This window comes from Panthera uncia, assembly GCF_023721935.1.
Source record: "Panthera uncia isolate 11264 chromosome D3 unlocalized genomic scaffold, Puncia_PCG_1.0 HiC_scaffold_8, whole genome shotgun sequence".
NCBI lineage: Eukaryota > Metazoa > Chordata > Mammalia > Carnivora > Felidae > Panthera > Panthera uncia.
The window spans coordinates 73,296,548-73,315,748 of NW_026057586.1; the positions used below are offsets into that span (position 1 = coordinate 73,296,548).

At 54.3% G+C, this 19,201-nt stretch overlaps 1 protein-coding gene across 4 annotated transcripts in view; it reads right to left on the bottom strand.

Annotated features, from left to right (window-relative positions):
• Positions 1–1,556: 1,556 nt before the first annotated feature.
• UBE3B (ubiquitin protein ligase E3B) overlaps positions 1,557–19,201 on the bottom strand; it is a 52,396-nt gene continuing 34,751 nt past the window's right edge. For all 4 annotated transcript variants that reach the window (XM_049619168.1, XM_049619169.1, XM_049619171.1 and 1 more), the window contains 9 exons: positions 15,869–16,045; positions 15,629–15,739; positions 13,096–13,233; positions 12,755–12,820; positions 10,779–10,837; positions 8,215–8,397; positions 7,610–7,721; positions 4,691–4,783; positions 1,557–3,767 (listed from right to left, as the gene is read on the bottom strand). In XM_049619168.1, the coding sequence (XP_049475125.1) occupies positions 3,576–3,767; positions 4,691–4,783; positions 7,610–7,721; positions 8,215–8,397; positions 10,779–10,837; positions 12,755–12,820; positions 13,096–13,233; positions 15,629–15,739; positions 15,869–16,045 (1,131 nt within the window). In that variant the 3' untranslated portion in view covers positions 1,557–3,575. The remainder of the gene's footprint in view (positions 3,768–4,690; positions 4,784–7,609; positions 7,722–8,214; positions 8,398–10,778; positions 10,838–12,754; positions 12,821–13,095; positions 13,234–15,628; positions 15,740–15,868; positions 16,046–19,201) is intronic.

The following is a 19,201-nucleotide window of genomic DNA, read 5'->3' on the forward strand; positions in this document are numbered from 1 at the left end:
CACGGGTAGTCCCGTTTCCTTCTAGTGCCAAGGTGGGCAAAGGTAGGAATAGGACTAACATCTGAGTGCGGACTCGGTGCCAGGAACTGAGTGGGCTGCGGGCCTCGTGCTGCTTCATTTAAGCCCCGCGCCCCCTGAAGGGGACAGGAGACTCTGAAGAGGCACACGCAGAGGCCGGCCTGGGATGGAGCAGGAAGTCAGGGTTGGCACGCGTCTCCGTGGTCCCGAGCCCGCGCTCTGCTTCTCTAAACGGTGCTCCAGACCAACCACTTTCCACAGTTCTGCAGCTGCTCTGATCAACCTACGAGCTTTCCAGGAAATAAGTCTGGGGCCTGAGGGAGCCCTGGATCTACATGTTAACCAACCTTAGAGATAACCTGTCTGTTCGCGACCCTGTCACTTTTCGTAGCGTGACATCTGCTAAGTTAACGGGACAAAGATAGGCTCATGGCTCTGCTAGGTCAGAAACGCTGCGGAGACCAGCGTTCCATGTAAATATTCTCAGGCACTTGCAAGTTCTGGCCGTGTTATTAAAATCGTCTTCATCTAAGGGCTCCTGGGTGGCTCAGTCGGTGGAGCGGCCGACTCTCGATTTTAGCTCAGGTCGTGGTCCCAGGGTCGTGGGATCGGGCCCCACGTCAGGCTCTTTGCTGAGTGTGGAGCCTGCGTGGGATTCTTTCTCTCCCTCTGCCCCTCTCTCCCACTCCTACACTCTCAAAAAAAAAAAGTCATTCTTTTGGCACAGAATGAGGCTCTGGGTGTCTCACGCTGGACCCTACTGATGTTGTTTAGGGAGCTTGGCAGGATTCTTTCCCTCCCGTGGTACAAATGCTCCAGGTGAGAAAAGCCGGCACGCATGGATTTCTCTTGGGTGCCCAGGTGTTCTGACTGTTGTAAAAGAGCTGCCAGGCTTTCAAGACATCTCTCCTGAGTCCCTGGATTTCAGGGGGTCAGCCTCCCGCTCAGACCCTCCAAGGGCTCCCTGCTCCAGGCAGGGAGAACTCACAGGAGGCTGGAGGCACCACGGAAAAACGGGCAGGTTTGACATGGGTTTCCTGCGGGGGATAAATCTGGGCTGAACAGAATGAGACACGGCTGTATATCCTGCAAGGATGATCCTCAGCGTGGGGGCAAAGCTGAATGGACCCAGACGTAGCTGTAAGGTTTGCCCTCACACGCTCGTGAATTTATGTGGATTGTTTTCAACGGACATACATCTATCGCTTCTATCCATTTGTGTGTAAGACACGTACTCCAGGGCGATGGCTGCCTCTGGGAGGTGGGTGAGAGGGCGAGGGCCCGGGCGGTGCTGAAGACGACCTTCGCTTTGTCTGAAGTGTGCTACTTCTCAAAACAGAAGTGGAAGCAAACAGGACACTGTCAACCGCTACTGACTCTGCTTAGTGGGTGAGACTGGGGAGCCTGTTACATTTTCCTTTGTACCTTCTTTCCGCTGCAGGAGCCTACGTGCCCTTTAAGCTCCAGGCGCCCCATCGTGAGCTATCCACACACGTGGTCGAAGAGCGCTCCTTCAGATAAAAAGCAGAACACAGCCATCACGTGCTAAAGTACAAATTTAATAAAGCCTCTGATCACGTTTTAATCTCTAGGTTATCTACGAAACAACAATGACAAAAAAAATGCCACAACTTTTTAGAGCCATCAAGAGCCACCGAGGTGTCAACGAACACCAGCCATAAAAGTCCAGATGCAGGGTTTTAGATAGTGCAATATTTCCAGCTGTTGAAGAGAATTTAAACGAAATCACAAACTACCCCTCCTCATCAAAAGAACAAATAAAGTTGACCTTGGTGCTTGGAAACCACTCTCTCCCCAGTCCCACGCTGGCGGATTCTCAGGTAATAAAAGCTGAGGGGGAATCACACGTCTTTGTGCAGGTGGACAATCCGGGCAGCAGCATAAACGTACAAACCTGCTCAGTGCACCTGCACGCATTCAGAGGAGAGCTTTAGGAGAGTCGGGTTATTTAAAGTGGCAAATCCATAGATCTAGAGGTTACTAACAAGTCTTAAATAACAAATTCCCGTCTGTCTTTAGATTCCTTGCCGTCTTGCCATCAAAGGAAAACTCTGTTCTCCAGAAGTGCAGGGGCTCTAACAGAGCCAGGGTCGAACCCGAGCAGGACGTGGTACCCAGCTGTGACCCTCTGATGAAGGCCATGGAGACAGGTCTTGCCCGCTTTGCCACCAGCATGCTGGAAGGTGCTTTGCTGCTTGGAAGAGAGCTGTCAGCCTTCAGCCGGCTCCACAGAGCAGAGGAGGGACCAGGCACTCCCGGCTTCTACCTTGGTGGTAGGGATGCGTAAGGAGCTTGACGGGGTGGGTGAGGGTGGATGGCTGTCAACACAGGCCACAGACACGGCCTCTGTCTCAAGTCCCTGGATCTAGACTAAAGTTCTCAGGACAAGGGGTAGGAATGAGGGTGGGGGGAGGGGACATAATGGGTTGGAAGAGAAAATGAAGTAAAAAAAACAAAACCCCAAACCCCAACTCAGAGTTTCCTCAGCCCTTTGAGCCTCCATCAGGGAAAGGGCTCCCGGTTCCCTGCGTTGAGGATGGATGAGCGGTAAGATCCAAGGTTTTTTTGTTTGTTTGTTTTGCAAGTGTATCATCAATGGAGGAAAGTCACTGCCCGGACAGGCTGGGTAACTTGGCTAGTGTTTGTTCCTTACTAGACAGCAAGTAGGGCACACCAGCGGGGAGAAGGCAGCCGCCCTCTTAGCAACCAGCAGGTTTGGGGGAACAGCCAGAGCCTTCTGGAAACAGAGTTGCTCTTAAGGGCCAAGGGTTTTTTTCCCCCAAAGCCAGATGCCAAGGTGCGTGCACAAGATGGGGTCAAGCCAGTGGAAGCCTCCGGGCCGCTCAGCCTGCTGAGTGCGCACAGAATCTGAGGCGAGACAGGGGAAGGGGCACTGCCGCTGTGTGGAATGCGTGGTTTCGAGGTGGGGGCAGCGCCCTGAACTTCCTGGGCTCCACGGCCTCCCTGGCGGGCACCTCTGCTTCCCCGGGCAGCAGGTGAGCCTGGCGGTCTGGAGAGAGGCCGCTGTGGCCCGGAGCGGGCAGAGACTTTGTCGAGTGCATAGAGGCTTGGCGAGGCCTTACCTGAGTAAAGAGTTTTCGGAAACGGAAGGAGAGCGCCTCACCTGTAGTGGGCTTTGCACACTCGGGCCCGTGTCATGAAAAACACTCTGGACCCTGGGAGTTCTTGGGACTTGTTCATACGCAGCTCAGAGTTAGGGAAAGAAAAGACTCACCGAGAAACCGAACCATCAGAAGAAGGCCCTCTGCGTCACAGGCCCCCGGAAAGTAGGAGAAAAGGAGCAGCGCTGGCGGAACTTGGAGGTTTATTCTCAACACCCTTCCCATCAGTGTCACCTAGGGAATGCTATGGAGTTGTCACGTGCGTCCCAAGTTGTTGAGGCCACAGGGGAGTCTCATGGCTATAGAGAGTGAGAGGTCACCTGGCTTGTGGTCACTTTCCCAGGGCGCCGCTGCCCCCGGAGCCGAAGGGCCCGGGACGCCGGGAGTCGGCCAGGGTGGGGGCGGGCGCGGGAGCTAGGAGAGCTCGAAGCCCGTGTTCATGCTGACGGCATAGCGCAGCTTCTCGCGGAGCACGCTCTTCCTGCTGTAGTTGGGCAGCTTGAGCAGGTTGAAGCAGGTGGAGGATGTGGGCAGGCGGCCGCCCGGCTCCCGCTTGCGGATGGTGAAGAAGCCCCGGAGGACACTGCCGAGGGTGTCCCCGGTGTCCTGCAAGCACACACCACAGCCTTGGGCGGGAGGCGCCCGGCGCCAGGGGCGGAGCACGACGGCGGGCCGACGAGCGCGCACGCTGCTGCCCGAGGCCAGCCCCCAATCGCGGCACGACTGGCCCCGAGCGCTGAGTGCACGGAGGCAGCCCCCGCGGCTCGGTCCTGCACACGGACTCCTGTGTTAAGTACGCGCTCAGAGACAGGGCTTTCCGGTTAACTGCTGGCTAGCGGTTTTCAAAGAGCCAGAATACTGCAAGAATACTCGAGGTACAAAATCATGCCTAATGCGGCTGAACGATTCCTACCGCCAGCGTGGCGACCTACGGAGGACCGTAAGTGGGGCAGCCTCCTTAAGTAAGGGGACTGAGGGTCGTCTAGTGTTTCACGAGGGACCTGGAGCCCAGACCGCACCATCCTGAAGGGAGCCACGTGCAGGGGTGGTGAGGGGAGGGCTGAGACCCTTTCACTGGCGACTCTTCGAGGGCCCCTTCCACACAGCATGATGACCCCGAAGGCATCGTTCTCCCGCACAGACGAGGAGACGAAGCGACGTGCTGGATGTGCACGGCCGGCATTTGGGCTTGTGCCGCCCACTCTTCAGCCGGCGTCCCTACCCCTCTCTCCCACCGCCCCTCACACCCGGAGCCCTGGTCGGGCCGGCAGCTGCCAAAACCGCTCCCGGGTACTTTCTCCCAAGGGAGTAAGGAGAGCTCAGGCCCCAGAGCAGCCCGGATCTGAGGGTACCCTCTGGGTGCCGGACCGCTCTCCCGGCCAGAGGGCCGTGGAACCTTCTCACGGGGCTCCGAGGAGCCGCGCTGCCCGCCATGCGGACACGGACCGGGTGGAGGCTCCAGCCGGTGGGCAGAGCTGACAACAACCAAGAGGGGCCGACTCTCCCCCCACCACCCCCGGCAGTGGTACCTGATCGTCTGACACTTCAACACAGCGGATGGAAAAAGGAGGCTTGAGGTAGGCGAATCCCAGGAGCGGGGGCCTGGAGCAGCTGGTCACAAACTGCAACACAAGGCAGGTTGGGGGACAGAGTGGGGCCCTTGCTCCCTCAAAACAGGCCCCTTACAGGCGAGCTTCCCTTTTCTGCCTTCTCCGGTCACGGTCCCATTAACTGCCGTGCAGCTGCCAGGACGGTGACAGAGAGTGCATTCGGTCCAAGGGCCGTAACACATCTCACATCTCTCTTAAGGGTGCTGCTCTCGAAGGTTAAAAACCCCTGAAGACCACACCAGTGGGTGTGACTTTGTGGGCATCAATCCCATCACTGGGTGGACAACGTGCAGCTCAAGAGTTCAGGAACAACACAAACTCCCCACACGGAACTGATCCCCAGTGGGTCTGGCACGGTGACCATCGCTCAGACAGACACCATGCAACGGGAGCACTGGGGACAGTGAGACGGTGATGCCCACCAAGCGTGGCACAGGAGAGGGGGCCCTGCTCCCCCTGCACCTGGCTTCCTGCTCGGCTTCCTAGCCACGCAGGCAAGGGTATGTGGGTGTGCTCACCCGAGCTCCCGGCCTGCTGGTTTACAGAGCAGTCTCTGTGAGTGGTCTCTGACAGATGAATCTGCTCTCAGCATGTGGACAAAAACCAGGCCTCAAGGGCCAGCAAGGCTGAGGGGCAGACCAAGACCTGAGATGGGGCCTACGGGCAATCAGCCCTGCTCCCTTGCCAGACTGTCGGGACTCCTTGCATCTTTCACGTGGCCACACCCGTGTTATTTCCCCCAACGGGCTAGCTCATGTCTGGACAGAGGAATCGGAACGACCCGGAAATCCAAGGGATAAACCTGCCCAGGGAAGTCCTAAGAAACGATTTGCTTTCTAAAGTTCAACATCAGCTAAAAATGCTCTCCCTTCTCCAGGGCAGGTATGGACCTGCTACTTACAACACCAGGCTGTGCTTCCAAATGCCACGGCAAGCCGATGTCTGAGGGCTCTGGGAGCCCGGTCTCGTCTAATCACTCCACGGAAGCTTGTGGGATTTGCTCTGTGTTAAGGAGGAGGAGACAGACCCAGGAGAGTCTGTGCATATTCCAATTCGGGCTGCTCAATGGAGGGAGTGGTGCCTTCACCCCCTGGGGCAGGAGGAGGAGGAAGAGGGGGGCGGGGAGGTGGCCCAGGGAGCTGCCATCTGCTGGCGTGAAGTCTAGAGAAGGCAGAGTCATGTCCACTCCTGTGCTACGATGCTTGTGTAGTACGGTACCACCCGACTCTGGGGCCCGTGTGCAGAAAAGGAAAGGCACACGAGCAGGAACGGCAGGTCTGGCGACAGGCTATCCAGAGACACACACGCCCGCCGTGCGGGACAGTGGCTGCACACGGTTATGAGACACTGGCCCTCTTCCTTTCCGGAGAGGCAGGGCGAGCGGTTTTATGGGCCGGCAGACTGTTTTGCCTACAGGAGGCGCTGCCGGAAAAACTGAATTGATTCTCTTGAGAATCAACTTCTGGAATTAGGTCCACCTGCCTACCCCAAGTCCCTCAAAACCTGCAGGGATGACCAGGGCATTTCTGCATCTGTGAGAAGGGCCTCCTTGATGGGAATGAACTCTCCTCACAATGACAAACCAAGGAGGAAGAAAACCCGCTGCCATTTCAATTGGTGGTGATACTGTTCATGCTGCTTCAATGACTGGGGCCACTTGAGACCATTCGAGAAACCCAAACGTCCGAAGGAAAATATTCTAAGGCACTTAAATTTATCCCCAGAAGATGGCAAAATGTTCGTGACAAAACATCAAATAGAAGACCAGATAACAAAGTGACGATTCCATTTTTATAAGATACACAGGTACACAACACATACACAGACAAGTGTAAATACCATCCAGTGTCCTATAACACACTTTGCTGACGTCAGTAACAGGAAACACGGTGGCCCTGAGGGAACGCTTTGAACATTTACAACTTCAGAGACACCAATATAAGGGAACTGGTTAATGTCAGCCACTCTGCAAAAATATATGTCACTACCAGCCTACTCAACCATATGTGTTTCTTAAAAAAGTGTTGTTTTTTTTTTTATTTTGAGAGAGAGGGCGTGTGCGAACCGGGGAGGGGGGCAGAGAGAGAGGGAGGGAGAGCATCCCAAGCAGGCTCCGCGCTCAGTACAGAGCCCAGTGCGGGGCTCGATACCACGAACTGTGAGATCATGACCTGAGTCGACATCAAGAGTCTGACGCCCAACTGACTGAGTCACCCGAGCGCCCCTCAGTCACATGTGTTTTATCAGGACATTGTGTGTGTGACACTGTATGTTTCACACTACTGAGAAAAAGGGTACACAGAGGCAGTCCCTGGAGAGCAGGAATGGAGACTGTTAAAAAGTCTGCTCATCTGGTGGGTGCCTGGCTGGCTCAGTCAGTGGAGCGTGTGACTCTTGATCTTGGGGTTATAAGTTTGAGCCCCACATTGGGTGCAGAGGTCACTTTTTAAAAAAGATCTTAAAAGAAAAAAGTTTGCTTGTCTGTATCTTAAGGTAATCAACCCCGTTTGCTTCTATAAGGAAGAAAGAAGATACAGGCAAGGCCAGCGCTAATGAAGGGGAAGACGGAGTGCTGAGCCCAGCCAGCTCGGGCCCAGGCAGGCCTGTTTCTGCAGAGGAGTAGGCAGCAGGTCCCGGGCCCACCCGACTCAGCCTCGCCTTGGGCCTGTCTTGTTACTGCTTGACTTACCAAGGAGGCCGGCCTACGGGAGAGGATATGCCGATAAAATGAGGTCCTCTTGGTAATTTTATTTTTTTCCAGTGTAAATTACTGTATCAAGTGGCCTCTAGGTTTAGGAGAGTATCTATGAATGTGCGTAAAGGCAACATATAAAATACCTTCAGAAACATGGCTCTCTCTTCGGGTGTGAAGTCAGAGGCCAGAATATCCCAGAGCCAGATGATGACCCTGTGACTTCCGTGAAACCCACCGTAGTACACCGTGTGCTTCCTGAAAACAACGCAGACAATGGGCTCAGACACACACTCCCACGGGCGCTCACAGACACAGGCAGGGATGGGATTTAGCCAAATGACACGGCAAACCCGGGTAGGCCCGGGCAACTACTGACTTCTTGGAAGGCTGGACGCTCATGCCTTCGTAACCCATGTCCCTGGACGCTAAGTGGGCAGGGAGCTTAAGAGCCAGGACTGCAGCTCCGGAGCAGGAGCCGACAGGAGATCCTGCAATCCCATTTCCCGAGCCCCAGAGAGCCCAGCGGGTGGTCCCTGAGACTTCCTCAGTCTCCACTTCGACTTCTTGGGTCCCCAGACAGACAAGTGGCTGAGCTTTTATTCCAGGGCGATTCACCCTTAATCAGGGAGCAGTACACTTGGAGGTGGGCTGCAGAAACAGCTCTCCCAAGGGAGCCCAGCAAGGGGGCAGAGCTTGCTTTCCGGGAGGCCTAAGATTTCACCTCTCCCCCCTCTTTCTCGCTCCTTACTTTAAATCTTCCAGATCAATCTCAGCATTGTCACCGGAGATGAGACGCTGTAGCTCGGGGGTCGAGAACATCCGGATCCACTCGGGCTTGATAATGGAACGGAACCCGCTAATGAGGGCAGCTGTCTGGTTTTTGATCTGAGTGTGCATTCGAAAGTGGGCCATCAGATGGATGTAGCTAATCCTGTTGCAAACAAGAGAAAACGACGGGAATGAAAAGGCCAGGGTGGGCTGTTACCAACGGAACGAAAGAGGAGGCCAGTCATTTCTGGACCATTTCGCAAAAACACAAACGGCACCAGGGCGTCTCACCAGAACGATCATGAGGACGAGGATGGTGGCGGTGCCACTGTGTATGTGCCGTGCGTTCAAGGGCACGATCTCACTCATTCCTCCCCCAAACCCAGTGGGTCACGATCGGGCGACACCCCACTGTACCAAGAATAGAAGTGAGACATTCTCCAGGTGAGGAGAGGACCCTTCTCAGTGCAAAGGGTGCTTTTCGGGCTTCTATTTAATTTCACTGATTTAAGATATAATTCAGTCCTCCAATAGGCTTTAAAGCAGAGGAAACGTGGTTTCACGATGGAACCTCGGTCAAAGCCTTGCTAATCCAGACCAAGGCTCTCAGCCATGAAGAGGTAAGCCTGCGGATAGTTGTAACTAAATGCAGCTGGCTGACGGGTTCGATGGGGAAGCCAGAGCACTAACACCGGTTCCGAGCAGATGGTCTTCGGGGTCTGTTTTCATGAGCGCGGTGACCTCATCTGCAACACCATATCCCGTGCAACTCTTTCGAACAGGTTAAATCCGGGCTTGCCACCATCGCGGATTTCTTAGCAGACCATTTCCTCAGAGATGAAAGAACCTGAGGCCAGCCCAGGTACAACTCTCAAAAGCCCAAATTAGCACAGTCCCAATAAAAATTTTACCCCACGATGCTCGGATTTGAGTTACTGACCTTGAAAACAGGACTATTTAAACCAGTAGCAGACCCACACATCAGTATGCTCACGTATGACTTTTCCCATTATCGCCACTCACGGACTCTCTGAAGCTGTTGCTGACGTTCCATTTTACCAAAAGGGAGGGACTGTGGGCGACTTTCCCATTTTACCTCCCCGACCCCCAGAAAGTGCAAGATCAAACATCACCCCTGAGGAGGGCAGCATTGGCATTTCCAGACCTCTTAAGACCGTCCGTAGGACTGAACCCCCAGCCCTTACACTGAGCTTGGATGCTAAGAACGTGTAAGCGTTTGTGAAGCAGCATCCCACACGGGTCTCCAGGCAGGACAGGGACCTCACTCCAACACAGGCCGCACCGACTCACTGCCCCCGGCTGTGCCACATGCCGCTCCCACCCTCACCTCTGTGCCGCGATGCCCGGCCAAACGCGGCTGATCTGAGGGTGGCGGGCTCTGTGTGACACGTCACACATCTGACAGTGGTGATGCTCGCTGCTCCCACTGATCAAAGCTTCCCTTTGAGCCACACATCCCGAAAGGTCTGTTGCGTGGCATTGCTTCACGCGAAGCCCTCGGAAGGGGCGGTTACAGGCCCACGGCAGGCAGCCACACGACCCGCCCCTGCTCTCGGACACCCTCAGGCAGCGCCTCCCTGCCTCAGCTCCCTGTTCTTTGCTCAGTTGTCCAACCGATGCCCCGTGGCCAGGAGTCAAAACTGGGGTCTTTTGATCATGATGGATATCAGGTCTGCTCTTCTAAATAAAAGCTCCCCAAGCATGCGGAATGACCCAACCACCTGACCCAGGAGGGCCACACTGCTCGGAACACTGGGCTGTGATGTGCATCTGATCCAAATGACTCACCAGGTGGGACTGAGCTCTCACTTGTCAGTAGGAGAGTGATGCTCAGATTAACAGTTCAGAGGCTCCGCTGAGCCTGGCGGCAGGAGAAGATTGATAGATTGACAAAAGGGCCAATATCTACTCCTCATGCCAGGTTCTACTGTTTTAATTAGGGGAGAATAGTGCGGGTGGAAACAGTGCATTGAGGAGTTTTGCTTCCAGGGACCAAGGAGGTTGACATTTATGATAGATTTCTAAAAGCCTGTTATCTGTGACAATAGCTGCCGGGCCTCAGAGTCTCCCCGCGTCTAAGGACCTGTCTGTGGCATTTGAATTCATCACCGTGTCTTCTCAAGAACAGCGTTTTATACAACTGCCACATGCTATCATTCCAAAATGATCTGCCCCTCCAAGGTGTCTTTCCGCCTCCATGCCCTCTGGGTTCAGGACTGCGTGCCTGAGTGGCTCAGAATCCATTTGTCTGCATCTCGAGCCGTCATTAAATTCCTAGGAACACCGTGGCCGGGGTGCCTCTGACCTTAGATGTGCTACTGCAAAAAATAAATTGTCAATTCTTATTTTGCAAATCGAATTTAACGCAATTTTGGCCTCTGAACTGTAACCAGTAAATTCCATGATGATATTTATGGCCTCTTTCTACTTCGATTTATCTTAATAAATTCTCCAAGTGAGCCCAGAAAGCCAGAATGAAGTCTTTTCAAGTGGTGACTTTAAAAATCTAATTGCTATACTCACTTATTTGCATTCGTAACTGGCGTGGTCTTCCCTCCAGGAGTCAGTTCATGGCAAACGAGCTGGGGGAGAAGACGGGGAGCAATGACTCGAGAGAATTCTAACGGGGAAATAAAGCTCTCTGAAGACGAAAGTGCCCGACGTCAATATCCCTAATAATGACAGACTCGAGGTGGGGTATGTCTGGGGACAATCATCTTCGCAAAAAGCCAGGGCTTCAGTCTCAACAAGCGGACCCTACATGATCAATATGGAAAGTGTCTTCTCATCCGATCCTCGTTCAAACATTAGTAAGGCTTCAAGATGTCGTGGAGGGGACCGTGTTAGCATTTATGAGCACAGAGGATGGTTAAATACATGTTGGTACAGCCATAGCCCTGAATGTCATGCAGCTATTAAGAAATATGAGGAAAACGTGTATTTGTTGAGAAGGGAGGAAAAAAGGTTATATGACAACACGCATGGTGTGGTGTCATTTCTACAAAAAAAAAAAAAAAAAAATCATAGAGGTGCCCGGCTGGCTCCATCGGAAGACCATGCGACTCTTGATCTCAGGGTTGTGAGTTCGAGTCACGTTGGGTGTAATTACTTAATGAAACTTTAAAAATTACATACGGGCCCAGGGAGAAAAGTCTAGAAAAGCACAGACCACACATTAACAGTGGTGCTCTCCTGGCACTGGCATCAGAGGTGGTTTCATTTCCATTTTTGTGCTCGTATTATAGCTGAATTTGTGGTTTGCATTTTGCATTATTTTTACCATCAGGAGAAAAACTGACAGGAGGAATGTTCAAAGTCTGATTACAGATTTGAAATCCATAGAATCGATTGTTTTCCTCAACCTCGAGAACTTCTGGGGTCACTTAAAAATCAAAGAACGCATGATTTGAAAGCTGATTTTAACAGAAATTCTATTAACATAATACCCTAGGTCTCTAATGATGAAGAAAGGAACAACCGTGGACCCCTAGTCCCACTGCTGCCAACACCTCGGGGCAACCAGAGGATTTTAAAGCTGAAGGGCCTCTGGCAATCACTCAGCCTCGTGTTTCCCAGAAGGGGCTCCATGGAACACCACGTCTGTGGGCTACCACTTGGAGAATGGCTCTCTCTCCCCCGGGAAGAGTTCTGAGACCCAGCGAGCTGGGGAGGGCAGAGGTCAGCACAGCTCACTAGGTTTCTCCCTCACAGGCCAGTGTGCTGGGGGTGGTGGTGGGGGAGGCTCTTCGGAGGGTGGGGCCTAGAGGTGTTTACCGAGTGACGCTGGTCCCAGCCAGGACTCACGTTCAAGAACGCACTTTTGTGAGATAAGGGAAGTGGGGCTTGGGGAGACTGAGTGACCTCCCTGAGGTGATGCAGGTATGGCTCCAAGAAGCCAGCTCAGCACCACGAAGCTCCTGGTCTAGGCTCACGCAGGTGTTCACTGGGATGTAACTAGAGGGCGCTGAGGGCGCTGAGGGCGCTGAGGGAAAAAGCCAAAAGGAAAACTCTGGGAGCAAACTCCTCTGCTGGTGCAGTTTCAAGGGTCTTTTCTTCCTGCCCTGCTCTTAATGACGAGCACGAGCAAGGACTGGATTCTGTCCGAGGCACTTCCTCTCGGGTGGCTTCTTCCCCTCTTCAAGTCACAAGACTCTGTGTGTGACAGCTAATCCTCACCATGGTAACAAAAAGCAATGTTACCAACGGGGAATTAGAGCTTCCATCAGGAATGGCCCAGAGTGCGAGCTAAGCAAAGCAGGGTCTCCGTGGGGAGCTCTCCAAGGGCCAGGCAGGCAAAGGCCAGGTCAACTGGGATCGGAAAAGGGAGAGCCCTCCTTGCTGGCTAGGAGGGAGAAGGGGGATGGGCGAGGGAACCGGGGACGAGGACAGACAGCTGTGGTTTGTGGACCTCCTCCTGGGGGAAACACTAAGTGTCGGGGAGGTCTCAGGAAGCCGGTGGAGGGCGGCGAAGAATTGCTCAGCCCTAGAGGCCGACCTACCTGACCCATGACGTCCTCATCGTACGACAGAGTCAGGCCCAGGTCAGCGATGTCCCCTTCGTAACGCTAATGCAACAGAGAAGGGGCAAGTGTTGGGACCCAGGAGGGCTAGGTCCTCGAAGGTCTTAATACTTTCCCTCCTACTGAAACAAAGGGAAAGGCTCCTCACCGTGAGGAAGGGGGTAGAAGCGCCAGAAGGGGACGCGGGGGCCTGTGGTGGCTGCAGAAAAGCCCCTGTCCCACAGTAGGAAACTGCCTTCCACCACCCGAGAGCCCCGAGGCCTTCACTTCACTGCGTTTGCACTGGCCTGCAGCCAGGCCTTCTGCCGTGCCACACTGACCTTAATAGAAGTGAGGTTTTTGTAGAACTCTGAGTCCAGTGAAGGAAGCTCGTCCACGGAGCTATAGAAGACACTGTGGTGGTGCCCGAGCAGCTGGCTCAGGAAGAAGGAGGCGAAGGGCACGTCCACCACAATTCCCTGTGAGAGGAAAGACAGAAGCTTGCCTGTCTGCCCCACGGGATTCCATCTCGGTGACCTCATCGGGCTGGCCTGGGCTGCAGAGGGGCTCCAAGGGCAGCAGTGAGATCTCTAGCTGCTGCCTAAACTTGCCCGGTGGAGACCAGTACCTCCCGCCACCTGGATCAAGTGCCTCTGGGGGACGTCACAGCACAGCAGGTAAGGGCACAGGCTTTGGAGCTGCAGAGCCCGGGGATCAAATCCCAGCTGCCCAGCTGCCTGGCTGTGAGGACATCGGCTCTCTCATCTGTAAACGGGGCCCAGCATAGCCTCGTCATTTTAAGGATTAAATGAGCAGGCTGGAAAGGAACGGGGAGCACAGGCTCTCACCTGGAGGCAGGGCAGGGGAGAAAGACCTATCTGAGCTAGACCTAAGGAGCACAAGGCCCACAGGTGTGTTCTAGGAAGGGGACACAGAGCTCTCTGGCCACAGCACAGTGTTCGGGGTTGGAAAGGTGAGGGGTGAGGCCAGAGAGGAGGCAGGGCCAGATCAGGAGAGGTCTCTGGAGCTTCCTGGAGTCTGGACTCTATCCCGAGGGCAGCAGGGAGCCCCAGGAGGGCTCTAAGCAGGTTTGCACTTGAAATGGGGAAGGCGCCGGAGGAGGAAAATAGGAGGTGGGGATACAGCAAGGAAACATGCATTACACTGAGGAAAATGGACAGATTATTCTAGGTGGAGAGAAGACGGTGGATCACAGAGATTTAAAAGGGACAGAGTCAATGATGGCCTGACTCAGAGGGCTGAGTGAGTTAACGTGAGTTAACACACACTGCCCCTCACACAGACCCAGCATGTCCCAATTTCTCCCTGTGCTGTTACTGCTGGGGGAGGAGACAGACACTGGGTCCAGGGAACAGGGAGCACATTCCCAGAATGACGAAGGCACGCTTCTCAGCGGGCCCAACTCTTCTGGCGCCTCGTGTTTAAAGGAGAAACATGGCATATGGCCAAGTACATCCTCATGGGATTTCTTCTTTACATGGGAATCACCCGAGAAATGGTGGAAACAGAAGCACAGAAAAGGAGCCCAGGACCCCCAACCAGCCCAGGGCAGGAGGCAGCCTGAGGGAGCTTGGGCAGGGACGCAGACAGAGCACCTAACCGCACCACGGCCAGGGACCGAGGCCGTGGACGGAGGCCATTTACACAGAGAATAAGTATGCTCGGCCACAGGGCCTCTCTCCCTCCCCAGCCCCCGGCTCTGCTTCGGAGGGCAGCCTGGCTTCCCTGGGGTCTGTGAGCAGTGAGAGGGGAGAGCTGCTCAGGCATCTCTGGAGCCCACCGTGAAGGCCACGAGAGCGGCAGCCCACGAGCTCCCACGGCAGCTTTACTTCCTGCCTGGGGAGCCGGACCCTAAGGGCAGGACCCAAGTGCCACCTGGCTTGGCTCATGGCGGACAGGGACCAGGAGTTGCGTGGGCCTCATCTGGAGTCTGCACAAGTCCATACCACCCTGACCCCATGAGACCGAGGAGCCAGGCACCACAGGTGTTTTACCTGTATTAGCTCATTTACCATCTACAGCAAGCCGATAACGTAGCTTTTGTTATCCCTACTTTTTCTGACGCGAACAAGGGCCTAGAGAAATAAAAGCAGGGGCACCTGGGTGGCTCAGTCGGTTGCGCGTTTGACTCTTGATATCGGCTCAAGTCATGATCCCAGGGTCATGGGGTTGAGCCCTGAATCGAGCGTGGAGCCTAAGATATTCTCTCTCTCTCTCCCTCTCTCTCTCTCTTTTCCCCTCTCCCCTGCTCCTACTCCCTCTCTAAAAAAAAAAAGAAAGAAAGAAAAAAAAAAGGGAAATAAAAGCAACTTGCTGGTGCAGTCACACAGCTGGCCAGGGAAGACCGGTCTCAACCAGGAGCTGTGGGCTCTGGAAGGCCCTGCCTTCCTTGCCTTCTGTAGGCAACACCCGGACCCCTGTGGCTGGCTCTGAAGCACTCACTCCAATAACAAAAGATTTAAATTTAAAAAGAGCCATAACAACTATCACACCCCACAAAATGCTGCCCTCCTGGGGACCAGGAGGGACCAGGCCAACCTGGGTTTGAAGTTGGATTCTACGGATTAACTACCACTGAGACTCTGGACAAGTGTCTCAAAGCCTCAGTTCTGTCACCTGCAGGTAAATGGGACAGCAGCAGCCACACCACAGCACTGGCGAGAGGATGAAATGGCATAACGTGTAGAAAGCACCAAGTGTTTCTGTCCAGTAATCTCGGGTCCTGTCCTCTTTCCTGGACTCCATCCTAACGACAGGTCCTTTACGTGGCCGGTCACCAAAACGCGCACGAAGTCCACGGGGATTCTAACATCTCATTTTCCCTTCCGGGGTGATGCTCCTGAACATGCCTACCTCATACACAGCCTTCCCCAGCATCTTGCCCACAAACTCGAAGAGCTGTAGATAGTTCTCATGAATGTAGGACGTGGGTGAAGGGTACAGCCTCTCGTCCCCGCTGGTTGTCTGTGAAGAAGAACGGAGAGAGAGGCAGGGAGGTTAAATGCCTTGTAAAGAGCAAGCCCAGCCCTTCGCTTCTCGTTTGTCACCGAGAACCTGACTGCTGTCAGCCCTGCTCCCGCTCCCCTTAAATACCTTGAACAGATTGAGTGCCGGGTCGAACACCCTCTTGATGATTTCCTCCAGGAACTCCTTGAAAACACCGTCCTGGTCAATGCCAGCCTCGTCCACCCCGAGGTCATTGACGAACTTCACACGGATCACGCCCTTCATGGCGTGCTGGGACAGCTGCCGGAGCTGCTCGTAGCCATCCTGCCGAGAGCAGAGTTGCAGCCCATCAGGAGCGGGAGGACTTCTGCGTAACTCAGGGCTGCCTCCCCAAGGCTCCTGCTCCCGTGTGAATCCTTCCCGGCATAATTGCTAAACAGGACGCAGGGTGCGGGGCGGGGGGGGGGGGGGGGATGAGCAGTTCTCACCTGCTTGTACAAGAGCCTGTTAAAAGGAAAACTCATTTTGGGGATGTGACGCCACTGCTGTGTGGCAAGGGGAGGCTGCCTCTGAGACGATGCAGAGCACCAAGACAGGGAAAACAGGCAAGGTGAGTCGACAAGCTCTCGGCCATCCCATCTCATCCGCACAAAGGATGGAAGAAACTGGGACAAGATCCTACCCTCAATTTTAATGCAAAGAGTAGCTTATTTAGCTCACCGTAAAAATCAGTCAGTGGACTCATAGATCACAAGGTGAGAAAAGTAAGTACCCCCCACTGCTCAACTCCTGGTATCTTTCCCCAGATCAGGAAAGGCCTGGTGAGTCAGTCTGAGGAATTTAGTGCCTGAGGGCACTAGGGAGCCAGAGAAGAGTGGGGGGGGGGGGGGACACGACATGACTGGCTTTCTCAGAAATATCGTTGTTGATGGCACAGCAGCTGGAAGGAGGGGACAAGGGTGCAGGAGTGAGTCAAGGGTGCAGGAATGAGTGATGCTGGGCCCACAGGCAGGGGCAGGGGGGAGGAGAAGCCTGCAGCCAGCCCTCGAGGCATGCAGCCATCTAGTACCCGAGGACACGACTGACTTTAGAGTTCTTGTAATCATCTTGTTTAGTCTGTCTCTTGATTCTAATCTGTCAGGGTCTCCTAGGTTCCTCGCACGTGGACACTGATAAGCTGGCCGATCAGGTGTTCGTTTCAGAGCAGTGACTGTCAGAAATAGTGCTGAACAGGACAGCGGCCAGGGAGGAGTCTTCTGATCCAACAGGAGCCGCCCCGTCATGAGGGAGAAGCCGTCATAGGGGAGACAGTGAGCTCTTTAGATCCTGTCGCAGAAGGTGCAAATCAACTGCAATATCCCTACGGAGGCCGCCCCACGGGTCTCCCTCTCAGGCATGACTGCAGTGCCGTGAGACGTTCTGCTAACACGAGGCAGATCATCTCTATGGCATCCACCTGTCTGCCAGTCTGGTCCCTTGTCACAAAGCACACGAGGCCAGAACAGTAAGACCTGCTTTGGGAAACTCTTGCCACCTTCCTGCTGATCACGTTCCTCTGGTGATGCAAAGGACTGTCCCATGGTGGCTCCCGATCTTATTCTGGGGTGAGGGTCCCAAGTTAGTGAGCCAGTAATAACTACCTCTGAGTGTCTTTGGAAGGCAGAGGACCACGGTTTCGGGTGCACAGGCCCGTGAAGTATCCTGTATGCATGTGGAAGTCTGAAAACCATGAAGTTAGATGGAAAGAAGCGGGAAACAGAAGTCACTGTGCAGCGCCAGCGGCAGCCTTTAAACCACGTGTCTCCATTTGAGATCACCATCTTGGCACAGAGTCGGGGATGGGTGGAGAATTCCAACATCTTCTTGCTTGCCTGCAGGATTTCCTCCATTCTGCTTTGAAATGATGCCTCCTAGCTTTACTTCCCATTAGGAGGGGTGTCGGTATCATGCCGGTTAAACGAGATGGTGTCCTGGGCAAGCACTTAGCACATGGCTGAACACAGGGCAAGTACTTAAGGAATGCTCGCTGGAGTCAAATCTTATTTATTTTTCATTTTTCATTTATTATTGATTGATTGATTGAAAGGGGTGGGGTGCGAGGGGCAGAGAGAGAGAGGGAGAGAATCCCAAGCAGGCTCTGTGCTGTCAGCTGACTCGGGGCTCGATCTCACAAACCACGAGATCATGACCTGGCTGAAATCAAGAGTCGGACACTTAACCGACTGAGCCACCCAGGCGCCCCTCAGTTTTTCTTCACCAGCCCCACGTTGGCCTTTTCTGTGAAGGGCTAGAGAGAGGAATTTGCCAGCTGCCTCCTAACTGCCTGCTGCACCCCACATCCTCCGGGCACTGGCGGCATCACACGAGGATTCAACCTGCGTCTGTCCTTCCTTCCGGGAGGTGGGTCGGAGGAGGGCGTTCCTCTTCTCTACTGCAACTCAAAGACCCTGACCTGGGACGAGAGCTGGCTCCCCAGGCACGGCTCTCCCACTGACACCTGAATGAAGCCGACTGTGAATCGTAACTTCTCTGGCCTCAGTTCTGCCTTTGACAGAGTGAGGGGACAGGGCTGGGCAGAATATGGCCAAGGTTCCTCCTGGTTCTCAGATGCTAGGGTCCCGGCCCCGTTCACCCTCTGTGAGGGGACACCTTCCTGCAAAACTTCAGGCTAACACCTGGAAGCGGAGTACTAAGGCAGCACCTTCAGTACACACCACAGAAGAGGGAACCGAATAAAAGCCCGGGATATCCCAGGAGCGGCTAATATCGGCTTTGTGATGCCCCCTTGTGTCCAAATCCAGCAAAGGCCACTGCGCGCCTCTGTTCTAACCACCAAACCACCACAGGAGAATGACTAGAGTGACTGAATATATGACCCTCTCCCCTTCCCAATTCGATATGAACAACAGTAATCAGGTTCATGACGAGATAGACTCTAATGGAATATGGAAAGGAAAGCGGACTTGGCCTAAAGCCTAAGAAAGACATCCCTCCTCGGACATCCCTGGAGGCTGTGTGGAGCAAGCAGGCCCAGGGTAACGGGGACGTCAGGGGACTCTCCCATACGCAAGGACGCTTGAGGGAGTTGGGGATTCCGTCATTCTCAGGGCGCACCAGTCTCTAGCACCCCAGACTTCCCGACTGTCAGGAAGTGACACGTCAGGGCTGGCCGCATCTGAGTGGGACCGAAGATGTTAAGGGACGGGGGAGGAGCGTGCAGGTCCGACCGAAGAAAGTGCTGCAGGAGGGAGTTTCCAAACCCACTCGGTCTTTCTCTTCTTGGAGTCAAAGCAAAGCTGGCAAACTGGTGGCCCGCAGGGTGAATTTGCCGGGAAGACCGGTGTTATCTAACCTTCCGGGCACATTACCAAATTCCATTAGCTCCCAACGTAAAAGCTCTGGGGATCTCACACAAAACCCCGCATTTTGGCCTTCTCAAAACCCAGAGCATAGTGAAGCCGAAATCCCCACACAGAAGTA